General features: G+C 36.5%; 1 protein-coding gene across 1 annotated transcript; it reads left to right on the top strand.

Moving 5' to 3' along the window:
• The first annotated feature begins 1,280 nt into the window (after positions 1 to 1,280).
• LOC145157902 (uncharacterized) lies at positions 1,281 to 9,480 on the top strand. The gene is made up of 5 exons (XM_079076878.1): positions 1,281 to 1,853; positions 1,943 to 2,378; positions 2,694 to 3,142; positions 3,892 to 3,957; positions 9,358 to 9,480. The coding sequence occupies exons 1-5, from the start codon at positions 1,281 to 1,283 to the stop codon at positions 9,478 to 9,480; spliced, it is 1,647 nt and encodes a 548-aa protein (XP_078933004.1).
• The last annotated feature ends 7,547 nt before the right edge of the window (positions 9,481 to 17,027 follow it).

Genomic DNA, 17,027 nt, shown 5'->3' with positions numbered 1-17,027 from the left:
TAAATCTTATTCACACATTCTTACACTCCCGAGCTTGTGAGGAGTATTGGGTGTTGTTGGGAACATTCACATAAAGTCTAATGCAATCTTTTAATCTAATTCTAAGAGCTTGTTTAGATTAGGTTAGTAAGGTTAGGGTTAATCAAAGAGCTTATTTTGGTTAACTAATGTGATGAATGGGAAGTGTTAGAGCTTGTTAACACTTTCAAGTACCAACTTAGATAGAATTGAGCAAGTATCTAATCATCTTTGAATCACATTGCTAAGTAGTCATACATAAAGTTGGAGTCCTTACAATTTCTAAATTTAATCCATTCATTTAACTAATTCTTGCGTCTTTAATTGTTTGTTTTAATCATTGCATTCAAAACCCCCCTCTTTACTGTTGGTGACCAAAGTACCTTGCGCAAAGAGGTATACACTGATTGTCCTGTGTCTCTGTGGATCGACCTTACTTGCTTTGTACTACCTTTTAGTGCAATATAGTAGTGTTCTTTTGGAGTATATCGTATCCCTTTATTTGTTGGGTTGGACACCTCTAAAAAATTGGCACCGTTGCCGGGGACACGGTGTTACTAACGTTTATGCCTAGATCTTTCCGTACAGGTACACCACTGCCATTTGACTCGGAGATAGAGAAGACTACAAAGAGGTTACAGAAGCAAGCCAAGCGTCGTAACAGGCAACCGGGTTCCGAGACTTCTTCATCATCTACCCCTCCGGTCATTAACATTTGGGAGGATATACCCCTATCAAGTGTATCCACATCCGAAACAAAAATCCTATCGCTCTCACCTTAACCATCCTCACCCATAAATACCACTCCACCCTCTTCACATGTTCACAATATCCCAAACACTACACCCATAGAAACTTCAACCAATACTCACAAAATAGGAGATAACCATGGAGGGAATCCACCTCCAAATCCACCACCTGAGCAAACCCTTCGCTAATGGGCGAGGCAAGAGGTTACTCAACAACCTCTTTGCATCACATATCCGATAGCCACCAACCTAGAACTAAAATCTGGGCTCATCCACTTACTCCTAACCTTTAGAGGTTTGGAAAATGAAGATCCTCACAAGTTCCTTACTGAATTCCATGTTGTATGTGTGGGCATGAAACCACATAATGTTACGGAGGATCAAATCAAGCTTAGGGCATTCCCCTTTGTGGTGCAAGATGCAGCAAAAGATTGGCTTTATGACCTCCCACCGGGGACGGTTAATACATGGGTAGATCTTGCATGGTTTTTCCTAGAGAAGTATTTCTAAGAAATGACAGCTTCAGCCTTGCATAGAGAAATTATCGGCATCAGGCAGAAAAAGAATGAAGCCTTACATACCTATTGGGAAAGGTTCAAGAAGTTGTGTACCCGTTGCCCAAAACATCGAATTTCTGAATACAACCTCCTTCAATACTTTTGTGAAGGCATGTTGCCATGGGAAAGGAGGCTTATTAATGCTTCAAGTGGAGGATGTATTGTTGACAAGACCCCTACAAAAACTTGGGAACTGATAAAGAATATGGCTGAAGATTCAAAGCACACTTCTCAAGAAGATGGGTGGTACGCGGATGCACCCCGAGGTGTAAAAGAAGTCCAAACTCCTCAAGTTGAATCTCAATTGTTCGAGCTTACAAAAGTGGTAATGATCCTAGCTAAAGACAAAGGTGTGCAACCCATACCCGTCCTTGTGGTATTTGCACTCAAGTGGGATACCCAACCGATATGTGCCCACAAATTCAAGAAGAAGATTATGAAGAAGAAAAAGCCATGGGTGGCTGTTCCGGATCACATCAAAGAGGATATGATCAGCCACGAGGTGACCAAAGATGGAACAACAATCAAGGTTGGGGAGGAAATCAACATGGAAGTTATCAACCAAGTCAACCACATCAATACCAATAAAGACCGCCTTTTACACCATAGAAATTTTAGCCAAGGCAACCACAAAAGCCTCCTCAACAAGTGGGTTCATCAAGTATGTCTTTGGAATACATAGTTAAAAGTTTGGCAACTAGTACACAAAATTTCCAACAAGAAACAAAAGCAAGCATAAAGAACTTAGAGCAACAAGTTTCACAACTTGCTACTTCCGTAAGCAAACTAGAATCTCAAGGAAAGTGGCCCGCCCAAATAGAAACGAACCCAAGGCACGACGTCTGTGCCATCACATTGAGAGGCCGAGATAGTTACAATGGTCCAAAAGTGTCAGTTGATCAAGAGGAAGAAGAAATAGTGGTCGAACAGGCAACCAAAGAAGAGAAGAAGGAAGATAAAACAACCGAAAAGAAGCCCTTCGTCACTGAATCTAAAGCCACACCTGATCCATTTCCTGAAAGATTAAAGAGCACAAAGAAAGAACGGGAGGAGAGTGAGATCATGCAAATGTTCAAAAAAGTTCAAATAAACATCCCACTCCTCGAGGCCATCAAGCAGGTACCTAGATAGGCAAGGTTCCTTAAGGATCTTTGTGCATCTAAAAAGAAAATAAAAGGAAACCAAACTATAAGAGTCGGGGAAAATGTATCCGCGGTTTTGTAAAAGAGGATGCCCCCGAAGTGCAAGGATCCCGATCTCTTTACCGTGCCATGCAAATTGGGGAATCTTTATGTACCTCGAGCCATGCTCGATCTACGTGCATCCATAAATACCCTACCATATTCTATTTTGAAATCAATTGGTGTAGGACCATTGAGCAAAACCGGTGTGATCATCCAACTTGTCGACCGGTCAATAGTACACCCAAAATGTGTACTAGAGGAAGTGTTAGTGCAAGTCAATGAATTTGTTTTCCTGGCTGATTTTTATGTTCTAGATATGGGAGATGATGACTCTCCAAGTTCAAGTTCCATAATTTTGGTTAGACATTTTCTTAAAATTTCTAAAACAAATATTGATGTCTACAACGAAACTTTAACTATGGAATTTGATGGTGAAGTTATCAACTTCAATATTCATGAAGCAAAAAAGGTTCCTTCCAATGTCCAATCTGTTAATCTTGTGAATATGATCCAACCCTCAACTAAAAAAGGTTTAAACTTGTCTAACAATGAATTTTTAGAGTTAGTTTTGTCACGAAAACTAGACAGGAGCAAAGCCAAAGAACTTGCAAAGGAGTTCACTATAAATAACGAGGTACTGGAGATTTTGGAGTTTATTGGTGACAAGAAGCATACGAGAAGGTTGATGTGTTGGAAAGGCCCACATACTTAGAATAAACCACATTCAGGGGCCAAGTCGAGCCAACGATTAAAACAAGGGTGGCTAACTGGGAGGCAACCCGGGGGTATTTTCGTCATTTTTTTGTTTTTCGCATTTCTTCGTTTTTAATTGTTCCAAATGACTTTTCATCTTTCATATAATTATCAACGAGTTTCCAAAAAAAAAAAGAAAAAATGAATTTTGATTACCGGAAGGTGCCAAAACCGAAAATTGCGAAAATTTACAGAACTTTTGACACGGCCCGTGTCGTTTTTGACCATATTTGACACGGGGCCGTGTCCGAAAGTTGGCCAAAAAATCTTAAGTCTGGGAATGACACGGGGCGGTGTCATTTTGCCTTCGTCTGACACGGGGCCGTGTCCGACACACTGTAAGGTTAAAAAAAATTCGGGTTTTGCTCATTCTTTCACCACACCCACTGCTTTCACTTGTTTTTCTCTCCACTTTTCTTCCCCAAAACCGATTTCACTCTTAAACTACCTTAGATTCCTCATTTCCAAGTGAAATCTTCTCCCAAGTTATGAAATTTCTTCCCTACACTTCATCTTCTTCATCTTGAAGCTCTTTGTTGGACCTTTCATGGTGAATTCAGGTTTTACTCACAAACCCTAGGTCCGAAACTTGATCATCAATAGTGTTAATTTACTTGCCTTGTTGTGTAGGATAAGCTTGGGGAGGACAAAGGAGGAATCTCCACTACAAAAGTCACACATTCAAGCACAAATCCGGTATACTCCTTCCAATACTTATTTAGTTGCTTGAAATTGTTCAAAATTTGTATCTTTGTGTGATTATTGGTAGTTATTGGTGGGTAATTTGATTTGGAATTAGTTATCTATTACCTTTGTGCATTTGAAGCCCATGACCCCAAAACTTCAAAAAAAAAGTAGAGTCCCGCCCCTCTCCAAGCATCGAGGACGATGCTTATTTTTAAGCTTGGGGAGGGGTATGAGGTATTTCATGTTACATGGTTTTACTTGTCTAAACAAATCAAAAAACAAATAAAAAAAACATTTTATTATATTTTTGTTTTGATCCAATCCCAAGCAACCGAATCTTCTTAAAACAGTTGAGTTGATAAGTGAGTCGTATGCCTTGAGATTAAACTTGCTCGTTCATTATTAAAATCTTAAAGCGGTCCAATCACACACGTGCACACCTCATGAAGCTATTCGTGCAAAACAGAAAATGAAAAGGTTTTCAAAACTGAAGCATAATGATAGGTATGAGTCAATCTTTGGGACATGTGACCGGTCTTATGAGTAGTAAGTGCTCAATTGAATCCAAAATGGCAAATTCAATAAATCATAAAAGAAGATAAAATTTCAGTGACCCGAGCCTTCCAGCACTCTAAAAAGTCCTTTCTACTTATTCCCTTTTATATACCTTGCTTGGGGACATAGTTTCCAACTATACTTACGGGTCTTTGCGTGTTGACTTCAGTCCCCTGAAAAATGTCTAGAAGCCTCTCACGGTAATAGACCGTGAGATATCCCACAATACAAAAGTCAAGGACAAAAATATAAAGAATAGGCCTAGCAAATAAATTGATAAGAGTGTTAGTTTTTGTTAAAAAAAATTAAAAAAAATAAAAAAATAAAAAAAAATTATTATTAAGTTAATCTGTGACCTTTGGGATTCGAATGAGTAAACTCTGAGGGGTGTTCTACACCTAATCGCCTAAAGCTGAATTGTTTGGGACTGATTGGGTTGAAAGTTCGCTACACGGATTCCATTGAAAGTCATGAACTTAATAATAACAAAAAAAAATAGATATGTATAGGTATTCAAATAAAGCTAATCTGTAGCCTTTGAGGTTCGGGCAAGTAAACCTGAGGGATCTCTTTAAATCTAGCACACCAAGGTCATCTGATCTGGATGTGTTGGTTGGAAGCCCGTTACAAGGATTTCAAAGAAAGCCATGAGCTTTATTTGTAGGAAAATATAATTAGATAATTTGTATATATTTATGTTTATAGTTTAATTGAATAATATGTTTAGGAAAAATGCTTGGCTTCCAAAAGATTCCTTTGGACTTGGACTTGAACTAATGACATTGCGACTGACTGTTAATTACTTTGACTGGTGTAAGTGGTTTGACACTTGTAACCAATCTGGGTAAATTTTAGGGAATTCTTAGAAAATATTTTTTAGAAAAATATTGTTGTTAATCAACAAATAGCTGGAGTCGGTCATTGTTTTATTTTGTAAAATAAAGATGATTGAGCATGTTTTTGTCACATATGTTTTCATGAGAGTAAGACCATAATTTGTTCCATGAATTGACTTGATGCTATTAAAAGTGAATAAGTGTTGTAATCTTCGATTCTGTTGACTTGTATTAAGGAGTGGCTAAAAGTATTGTTTTAATGAATATGTGTTTGTGGGGCCAAAAGCCAAGTTAGCTCAAGGCACTACAGGTATATTCTCAATTACTTGGAAAAAGCAAGGTCAATTGGGTTGGATCATTTTTGTTTTGTTATGTTTCGTTTGATTCATTGCATTGTACTCCACATTTAGGATCTATATTTTTGTCTTCTTTTCTTTTCTTTTCTCCACTTTATGTCTATCTTTTGTTCTTTCTTGAGGACAAGAAAGGTCTAAGCTTGGGGAGATTTGTTAGGTGTATTTTATGCACCATTGAAGCATGTTTAATTCACTATTTTGCATTTCAAATTAGTTATAATCCATGCATTTTACTTGTTTTAGGAAAAAACTTGGCACACTTTATTTCCACACTTTTTATGCCATGTCAGGTGGTTCTGGAGGTTGGAGATGAATCGGGATGGTGAAAAAGGACCGAAAACAAAGATGCGGTTTTTTCGGAGCAAAATTGAATAAAACAAGCATTTGTCACAGAAGAGTTGACACAGTTCTTGTCTCTTTTGACACGGGTCGTGTCAAATGGTTTATCAACGTACATTGGTTGCGGATTAGAAAATTTTCCAACTTTTTGAGGGACACGGGGCCGTGTCATTTCTTCACAATTTGTCAACTGGTCGTGTCTGTCACATAACTTCCTGGGGTAGTTTTCTTTTATGATCTAATTTCGGGATTTTTAGCCAGGACACAGACTCTCATTCACTCGAGGCAACCAATGACGACTCTTAGAATAAGTTTTTAGTTTGTAGCTTGAAGAAGATCTTTTGGAAACATTTTAATTTCATCTTTGTAAGAACTTTAGTACTTAAATTTCCTTTCTAGACTTGTTAATCTTGTTCTAGTCATGTATGGCTGGAACCCTAGATTCTCAAACTTCATGTTTTGACTTCTTAGTTGTGATTTCAATCATATGACCCAATGTTTTCTTTTAATTTCTATTTAGTGAATTTGATTTTGCTTTAATCAAATGTTTGGTTCTGATTGTGATTCTTATTGGCCATTTGAATTAGGGTTAGGTCATTCAAGTTATCCAATTCCAAAATCCGTAATTGTTTTGTGAATTGGATTAAGTAACAAGCACTAAACTGATTTCCATTGAATGAATTTAGTGTAAATCTTATTCACACATTCTTACACTCCCGAGCTTGTGAGGAGTATTGGGTGTTGTTAGGAACATTCACATAAAGTCTAATGTAATCTTTTAATCTAATTCTAAGAGCTTGTTTAGATTAGGTTAGTAAGGTTAGGGTTAATCAAAGAGCTTATTTTGGTTAACTAAGGTGATGAATGAGAAGTGTTAGAGCTTGTTAACACTTTCAAGTACCAACTTAGATAGAATTAAGCAAGTATCTAATCATCTTTGAATCACATTGCTAAGTCGTCATACATAAAGCTGGAGTCCTTACAATTTCTAAATTTAATCCATTCATTTAACTGATTCTTGCGTCTTTAATTGTTTGTTTTAATCATTGAATTCAAAACCTCCCTCTTTACTGTTGGTGACCAAAGTACCTTGCACAAAGAGGTATAGACTGATGGTCCCGTGTCTCTGTGGATTGACCTTACTTGCTTTGTACTACCTTTTAGTGCAATATAGTAGTGTTCTTTTGGAGTATATCGTACCCCTTTATTTGTTGGGCTGGACACCCCTAAAACAACTCATCTCCAACATTACAAGCCTCCTTATGAGGTGTGTATTCTCCGTGTGTATATATATATATATATATATATATATATATATATATATATATATATATATATATATATATATATATATATATATATATAAACCCATTACGGTCAATTCAAGTTACATCAATTTTGTTTATATCGTTGCCCAAGTGCCTAAAGTCCAATGTGTGTGATTTGTTTTTATCATTTCCCAAATTCCAAATAGTTGTCAAATCAATTCAAATAACTTAAGAATAAAAGATGTGACTTCCTTCTCGTGTAATATATTTTTATCGTTGCCTAAATTTAAATTTTGATTTCTATTATTACATCATGTATGTAAATATAGGGAGACTAGGTTTCTATTTTTATTATGAGATTGACTTGATTTTTTATGAGCGTTTACAAAAAAAAATAGAGATTATTTCTTCAAAAAACAAAGGTTGTTATTTGTTAGTTTTGAATGCTTCATAATTGTTTTCAATTTTACCATCCCTACTTAATGTTGTATAATTTGGTATCATAACCTAGTCGAGATGGTTAGACGAGGTTGGCCTCATGGAAAAGTACCCACATCATAATGTCATGCATATCGACAGAGTGAAGCAAATCAATTGGTAGGCGATTTGGCGTTCGTATTGGTTACTTTCTTAATCGTCACTATCATAAGGATCTCATAATAGGTTTGAGTCTCTAAGTATATATCCTAGGATTTAAAGGAAAGAAGAGTCTCAATAACTAGTAAATTAGCATTGTTGATCATGTTTTGACATAAACATCCCTAAAAACCTTAAATTGAAGGTAGTAGACATCAAAATCCAAGGATATGCTTCCCTTTTGTGGGACAAATTGAAGAAACAATGCCACATGGAGAACAAGCCCAAGAGTACTACGTATGATGAAATTCTAAAGGCCTTTCAATGCAAGTTTCTACCCTCAAATTTCCAAAAAGAGGATTTTCAAAATTGTCATAAATTATACCACTGATCCCTCTGGGTGGAGGGATATAGGGAAAATGACACTGTAGCAAAGCAAAGTTTTGGTTTTGTCCTGGATTGGTCATTGAAGTTATTTTTTTTTGCACAATAGGTCACTAAATTTGTAAAAGGTGTCAATTAAGTCCTTATGAAACAAATAAAGGGGTAATCTGGTTACCCCACTTACATGGCGTTCCATATCACGTTTGAATCACAAGTAGTTGCCCATCTGGCACTACACTGCCTACATATGGATTTTTAAATTATATTTTTAATAATCTTAAATTTATTATATATAACATAAAAGCTTAAAAAGTTGGGGAACAATATATTTCTTTCTCTTTCTTCTTCTGCCACTGAAGTTTTCCTTCTTACAAAAAAAACCCCAACTCTTCCACCCTCTTTATCAATTCTTCTCCATTGCCTTTGACTCCGCCGACTTTTATTCTCACTTCTTTCTTCTTCACTCTTCCTTCGCCTTCCGCTTTTTGGATCCCACCGCCTCATCTTTCTGCCTCCACTTAGATAGTCGTTCTAACTAGTCTCTAGATCCTTCTTATTCGCACAACATATTTACGGGTTATGCTTATCGTTCCAATCACAGTCGGTCTCCTCCTTCTTTAGCTGAAGAACCCTAGGACCAACCACAGTGTTCGTTGTCTCCATTCGATTAACGCTTGGAGTCAGCCCTTCAATCCAATAGTTATATGAGCTCGATGCGTACTACTGTTCAACTCTTGAACCCCGTACATCCATCCACTGCTGCTGACCATAAACCTTACTTCGCACAAGAAATATACCAGGTTTGTTTTTTTTGTTTTTTTTTCCGTTTCTCACCAAAGAGGGTGGGATTTAGGGTTTTTCAAGAGAAACCATCTGATGCACCAGAAAGAAATATTCGGAAAAATTGAACTGGCGTTACTCACTACCAGTTTCTACCTCATCTAACATTGTTTCTTCAGGACCTACCGCCGGCGACTACCGCCATAAGTTTTGGTCAAGGGAGAAAGGGTACGTTTGAAGTTTGGTGTGTGTGATTTAATTAATTAATTATAATACATCTAATATTGATTTTCTGTATAATTTCTCTATTGACAGGTGGAAGAGAATCATAGATTGAGGTCTGAGCTACAAAAGAAGATTCAGGAACTTGAAAACTATGTATTAGTTCTCTCTTTTCTTTTAACATTATTTTTATCAAATCTTTTCCCTAGTCTTTAGTTAAATCGGCTTCTTAATATCATAGCAACTGAGCTTTTCCTTAAATCATTGACTGATGTTTCATATTGATCAACCATTCTGCAATTATCATGACAAGTTACCATATCTGTGGTTCTAGCAATGGTGCTAAGGCGAAAACCTGATGTTTTAATCAGCCTTCTTCCCATAATCAAAGAGGGTTCTAAATATCAAGGTCAAGATAAGCTTCCAGTCCTATTGTGGACTATCACACAGGTAACTAATCAACTAATCAAGACATTTACTATCTTCTGGAGGATAATAATCAACTTCAATAAGATTGGATTTTGTATACGCTTGTCAAGGGGACCTGGTTGTGGGGCTTTTCATGTGGACCCATTTGCTCTTGCCAATAGTCAATAGTAAATCAGGTGGAAATCCTCAATCCAGAGACCTTATTTTGCAGTTGGTTGAGAGGTAAGAAACATTCATAATATTGTATTTCCATATAAGTGTGCTTTTATTCTCTCAAATATTTTATAAACATCATTTATACAAAGTACAAACAATAATTTTATTTGTAGGATTGTATCTTCTCGAAAAGCTCGTACAATTTTAGTTAATGGAGCTCTGAGAAAGGGGGAGCGTGTGGTCCCAGCTTCAGCTCTTGAGCTTCTCATGGGAGCTACCTTCCCTTCTCCTACATCTCGTGTCAAGGTACTTTTAATCATTTTATAGAATCCTACTTTCATTTCATTTTGTTACAACATTGTATTTTCAATTGTTTTTCTTATTAAGGCATTGTACTTTGACTTCTTTCTATTACATGATTTACATCTATCCAAGTATAGCATTACACTTTTAATTGTTTCCTTGTGATTTGTGAACACATTATAATTTGAAAAATACATTCATTTATAATAGTGAAAAGTGTTTCTTGAATATAATTTGAAAAATCCATACAAAGTTGTAAGAAGAAAAGAAAGTGAGATGCTATAATAAAGAAATGAAATAAGCTATGTTTATGTTTCTTGAATATAACCCTTTTATGTTTATATTTTTCGATTATTTTACTACATAAATGAGTAGAATTAAAAATAACATAAATTGATTTGGTATAATTTTGTAACAGGCAACTGAGAGATTTGAAGCAGTCTATCCCCTTTTGAAGGAGGTTGCTCTTTCTGTTGCCCCTGGAAGTAAAGCAATGAAGCAACTTACACACCAGTTGTTACCTATTGCTGCAAAAGCTGGTGCTCAAGGCAAGAAAACATATTATATATATATATATATATATATATATATATATATATATATATATATATATATATATATATATATATATATATATATATATATATATATATATATATATATATTCTTTTGTACATCTAATCTCTCTTATTAGGTACCTATTTATGTGAAAATGAATCATTTTGGGGTTCTTTTAAAAAAAAAATTTGGAAAAGATTTTCCAAGTTACTTGGTTTGGGAAAAGTGCAAAATACATAAAAGCACAATGTAGCATTACCATATATCGATTTAGCCAATGACCTATTATGTGTTATGATTTTTGTAAAAATAGTTTACTGGTTAAAAGCCTAAATCTATATATAAAAAAAATAGTTCAGTGGCTAAATTGATAAAATGGTAAAAGTACATTGTGCATTTATGGTGAAAGTTGGTTGTGCTTTTTGATTTCTTGCACTAAATGGTTTTTGTGAACAGTCATAAAAGTATAATGGTTTAATGACTACAAGAAATAGTTAAGTGGTTAAATCAATAAAATGGTAAAAGCTCAATAGCATATCATACTCTCTGCATCTGATGGTCTGATTATTTTGGTTTGCCTCGATGGGGTCAATGGGTGGTCAAAGTAAGTAGTAAAAGTTAGCTATATTGTTAAATTACTTATAAAAAAATATTTTAATAAATATTTTATTTCCTTAACTAGGAAATATCAATTTTCTATCCTATATATTCGATTTGATTATTATCTCTCTCCATTGTATAATTCTGTAATTTGCAGGATTGCAGCCTCACAACAGTGATTGACCAGATACATGTGAGTCTGTCCCTTTACTTATCATTGTGTATTCTGTTCACATAAACAATGAGTTTATTATATTTTAAGTGATTTTTATAATGATTTTTGCATGCAGAGATTTGAGCAATAATCAAATTGGAGGTCGTATACCATCAATCCTTCCATATACCATCAAGACCTTGTAAGTTTGTCAGTCTCCCAGCCCATCAAGAAATTAAGTGAAAGGAGCCTTTTTACTTTCCTTGTAAGTTTATTCGTCACGCGGTTTAATTCCAACAACACAGCGCCAACAGCGCACTGATTCCATTCTAGTTATTATTAAAGTCTATAATAAGTCGCCCTACAGAAGAATATGAAAAAACTCTCCCCCTCACCGCTGCTTTACTCTTCTCCCCCATTTCTTTCACCTAAGTTCTCACCACATTATCCTCCATCAATCCTTCTTATAATGCAACTTAACATCTACTGCTAACCCAATCCCCACCACCATTTCAAACACATGAATCTATTGCTCGATGAAATTCCCTTCATGGCCCCGTCATTTTTCCGATTCTAGCAGTTTGTTCCAGGAAATGATGAAGATGAACACGGTTTTGTTGCTGGAAATATGGAGAATCGAGAATAAACTCCACCAACATTATTCAGCTGCAAAGCACCACCATATTTGTAGCCAGACATTGCTTGTTATCCATTTGAAATCCAAAGATGGTCTCTCTTTTTTTTTAATTCCAAACACCGTGTCGTGGTTGTACACCACCAACTCCTCTTTCGACGATGTGTACTGGTATGACACCGACGGCTAGATCCACAACCCCTCTTAAACATCCGACTTAATCAACGACATTCATTCCAAGGATGATAAGGTTACGAAACTTGAAATAAACTCATTTTCCATGTTCTTTCATCTAGATTCAAGAATAGGGAAAAGCCCCTATTCATCATCTTTTTTGTTGATATGGTAATCGATTCATCTAGAGCTCCACAAGGAATCAAACACGATCAGCAAACCAGATACAAAACTAAAGTAAGTATTCAAAATCAATTTCTACAAATCGGAACCAACGTCGTTGGAGAGGAAAGGGGTTAGGGTTACTTACAGAGTCGCCGCCGGAGAAACAACATTCCACCATCTTTGTTTGTCTATGTTATCGCCTCGATTGTCTCTCCCATATTACAATTGTAGTTGATAAAGGAATTGGATAAAAGAATGTGTGAAGTCACTTGATTTAACTAATGGTGGTGATGGTCTAATAATTGAACATGGAGATGTGAACGATGACGAAGACATGGATGACACTGCAAACAAGTGATGGTGGAGATTGGTAATGGTGGATACTGTTGATTGACTGATTTCAATTTAGGTTTCAATATTTAAAATAAATAAAAGAAGTTAGGTTCTAACTTTTAATTTAAGAAAAATAGAAAAATTTACGTACACTAAATATAACCAGTGAAACTGGACGTAAATTGGGTAATTTCTCTATTTAGCACGTAAAACATACTTTAAGGATATATTATGCAAAAAAAATAACTTCAATGACTAATCCAGGACAAAGCCAAAACTTTGTAGTACTACATTGTCATTTTCCCGAGGAATATATCCATGAATTTGAGTGCCTTCATATGATGTGTGATGCTAATGACAAAGAAGAAGAAGTGATTGCTTCGTTTTCCTGGCATTCTCCAACCAGTCCATTGATGTTGGAGTTTGATCAATTACAAAAATATTTTATGAAATGAATACTCATCAGAAAATCATATGTAGCATCCGGTTTCGAGACGTTTCTTTAATTTAGTCATGTGAAGGTCTCGAGCGTTAAGGGATAAGTTTTGGGCCTTAAAAGAATGAGATTTTGGGTTAATAGTATAAGATTTATGATTTAAAGGGGTTAGTTTTAGGCTGGGATCGTTTGGGCTTATGCTGATTGGGCCTTGCTGGACCAGGCCAATCACTACACAACACCAAGAGTGTCATGGCGTGATTTTCTTTGCAACCCAAGCCCATGAACTTAGGGTTTCTCCCTTACCCTAACCTTAGACTCCATGCTTGAGTTTTGAGTGTTTGAACCTCTTTTGGTGAACCTTGAAAATGAAGGAAGTCTCTTATGGTGCAAGGAAGCTTTGTCTCAATTTAGATCCATCATCCTCAACATATTTTGGACCTTTATAAGTCCTCAAGTTCTAAGCTTCAAGCTTTGTAGATCTAAGTTTTTATACAAGTTTTGGTTTCTTGGTTCATATCTAATTAGAGTTTGGAAAAATATAGGTTCAAAGGTTGCATCTTGATGATTCTCGATCCCATTGTGGTGAATTGGAGAAGTTTATATCTTGCTATTTGGTCCATGCATGTCATTAGTAGCATTTTAGGTTTCTTTTTTACTTAGATTGGTAAAAGGTGTTTTGAGACATGAAAATGGATAAAGCTGGAAACTATACCCATTAAGTCGCTGAGAAGGTCTTCATTTGAGCTTTTGAGCTATGGACTTAATGATTTAAGGACTTAAAGAAAAGTTGGTTCAGACAAGAATTCATAACGCGGCTGCTTCAGTTTCGCTGCCTGAGTTCTGGGCAAAACACAACTATTTTGTCGTTTAGTAGATCACAGGGTGACTGGTCAAGGTTCACGGCATGATTGGTTGTTGACTGTTGACTTTGATTTTGACCATTGTCTTTTTGATTTTTTGACCAATTTGACTTTTGGGTAAAAATTGGAGGTTTTCAACGGTAGAAGGTTTAGCGTGTGTTTGGTTTAGACGATTTGTATATTTGGGTCTTTAGGAATTTGGTTAGTTGGATTCAGCTCTCGGTTTCAGGTGAGTCTTCTTACTATACTATAGGACCTAGATGTCATTGTATGCTTGTTGTCTTTGTGACTCTTTTCGGTATGTTGGTATGCTTGGTGGGATAGTCCTGCTTATTTGTTTCTCGGGTTAGACCCGTTTGGATAGTCCCTATTATACGTATGTTGGGTTGAACCTGTTGGGTTGGGCCTTTTATTGTATGATATGTGGTATCTTGGGGAACTCACTAAGTTTTGTGGTTACTTTTTTAAGTGTAATTGTTTCAAGTTCATCAGGTAGAAAAAGGAAGGGCACAACATTATTGCATCGCATCGCTTTTGTGTTTTCGAGATGTTCCACACTTATGAAATTATTAATCTGATTTATGCTATCAAAACAATTAGATGTTGCTTTTATGATTGAATGGTATGGTTTCCTTTGATTTAAAAATGAAAATTTGGTTTGAAAATTTGGGACGTTACAATTTGGTATCAGATCCTTGTTATGAAGGATTTAGGCCGGCACCGGGTGTGTCTAAACTCAAATGAGGTCTGAAGGATTTCTTATTGCAAAACGTTTTTTTGAAAAGTTTTTACATAAAAAGGATGTGATGCGTGCAATCAGAAGGAGCTCAAGTAAGTAATTCCTAGAATACCCATACATGTTGCTATGTTATATGTATTATAGTATGATATGCATACTATAAGTTAAACTATGGATTTGCTCAAAATTACATGCTAGAATGCTTGCTTAGGAGAGATGCCTTTTTACGACGAACTGTTAGAGATGCATGATAGTGTGTAGGCTAAGGATCTTTTAGGAATTACAATTTAGAATTTCCTAAACGTTATGATGCCTTATCTGATGGATTTGTTGCTTGAATTTTGCTTGCTTTGTGCTATTTGAAACATATATTGTTATTAATCAAATATTAAGCGAATGCGTTAGGTTGCATGCCACAAAAGTTAAATGGTTTTAGAACGCCTGATTTGGCTTTATTGCATAACTCTCGTCTGATTTAGGTCGTGGTAGTGCAGGATCTAACAATCGAAAGACTGTTTAAATTTTGTTGCATGTGATTGTTTTCGTAAGATAGTTAGTTGACATTAGTAGAAGTTCCTTTCGTTGGTGCTATCAGGGTAAGCTGGGATTCCTAGTGACCTATATGGGTATATGTGTGAGGGAAATCCTAGAAGAAATCTAGGAAGGTTAGTGGTGTGCGCTCGTTTGAGCACGTGTATAAGAAATTTGAATGTTCAGTAGTGGTCTTCTGTAGTGACTTGGAAAATTTGAGATATTTGTGGGAAGAGTACATATAGGTAGGGAAGGTAGTATGGTCCCGTACTAACGTAAGCACATGATCCGTACGGGGATTAGGAAGAGTCAAAAAAGTTACTAATGAGCTAGTTGAGGGTAGACATTGTGGTTTGGAATCATGTTTTTTTTTCAGTCTGTTTCTGTCTCTTTGGGTAATATGGTTATGGTTAGAAATGATGAGGATGATCATGGTTTTGGTTCGGCCATGGCGACCGTGATGGTTTGGGTTTGAGTGTTGCAGACTTGTGCGAGATGGTTGATTATGAAGTCTCGAAAGATTATTTCGAGGTGTTATAAATAAGAGTCACGAGACTCGAAGAAGTAGTGATAGGGACTGTAACGCCCAGTTTTGAAAGTGCTCGGTTGTAGTCTCGGAGGCCAAAGGGTAGGGGCAATTCAGTCTTTTATGGGTCTTGGGTTGATTCGTAAATTTTTAGGCTTGGGGTGTGACTAAGAGTGTAGGGTTTTCTGCCACCTTTTCGTGGATATAAAGTTCGTCGGAAACGGACATAGAACGAAGATGTTATAGCACTTTGAAGTTATTGGCATAAATGGTCCCTAATGGAAATGCTTGGCAAGTAAGTCCCATGCATACAAGGGATGCATGCACGTGTCCGGCTGGGTACGCCCAACGTAAGCTGGGTTACGCCCAGCATATAAGTGAGAATGGTCACGGATGCGGAGAGGCGTACGCCCATCGTACGCTCAGAGTTCCCAAACCCTAATTTTAGGGTTGAGCCCTATATAAAGAACCTTATGTCTCAATGGCCAGCCTCCATTTCCACCCTGAAGGAGCTACTACAAAACCCTAATCCTTATTTGAGTGTTCTTGGAGCATAGAAGGTCACTAGAGAAGCATTTTGGTGTTGTGGATCCATTTTCCAAACAAGAAAGGAGCAAGGAAATGTGGTGGTTCAAAGGAGAGGTTACATATCTGGGATTGTTGGTTCTTTTCTAACCTTTTCAAGGTATAAAGATCTAAACTTGGTGATTATTTTCTTAGATCGCTTAGATTGAGTTTTTGGACCATTTTGGTCCAAAGGTTGAAGCTTTGTGGTTCAATCCGATTTCTAGGACTTGGAGTTGCTACTCTCAGTTCTAAATGAGTCCCTAAGGCAAAAAGTTGCCATCTTGAATGTCTTATTGGGTTCATGCATGAGTTAAGAGCATTTCTATGAGAATGGAACATCATTTTTGGAGTTTGGACTTGTTTGGAGCATGCAAAGTCACGAAGTCAGTGACTTTATGGATTAAGACGTTAAAAAGGACTTGGATATGTGATTTTAGCCTCTGGATCAGAGTGTTAAGCACTTAATGGGAAAGTGACTTAACAGGGGAATACGCTGAGCGTACATGCTGGTACGCCCAGCGTGCACACCATTTGGCTAGTACGCTTAGCGTACATAGGAGTACGCCCAACGTACTCATTAGATAGGGATCTTGCG

The sequence above is a fragment of the Lactuca virosa genome, chromosome 2 (assembly GCF_052849685.1).
Source record: "Lactuca virosa cultivar CGN04683 chromosome 2, Lactuca_virosa_CGN04683_v6, whole genome shotgun sequence".
Lineage (NCBI taxonomy): Eukaryota > Viridiplantae > Streptophyta > Magnoliopsida > Asterales > Asteraceae > Lactuca > Lactuca virosa.
This window is presented reverse-complemented; position numbering and strand designations above follow the sequence as displayed.

What these genes read in the sequence shown, in the direction of transcription:
- LOC145157902 (XM_079076878.1), top strand. Translation starts at nt 1,281, where the DNA reads ATGACAGCTTCAGCCTTGCATAGAGAAATTATCGGCATCAGGCAGAAA. An exon ending in AAGATGGAACAACAATCAAG is followed by an intron (nt 1,854 to 1,942) that starts GTTGGGGAGGAA and finishes TAGAAATTTTAG; the next exon opens with CCAAGGCAACCACAAAAGCC. An exon ending in CACATTCAAGCACAAATCCG is followed by an intron (nt 3,958 to 9,357) that starts GTATACTCCTTC and finishes CTCTATTGACAG; the next exon opens with GTGGAAGAGAATCATAGATT.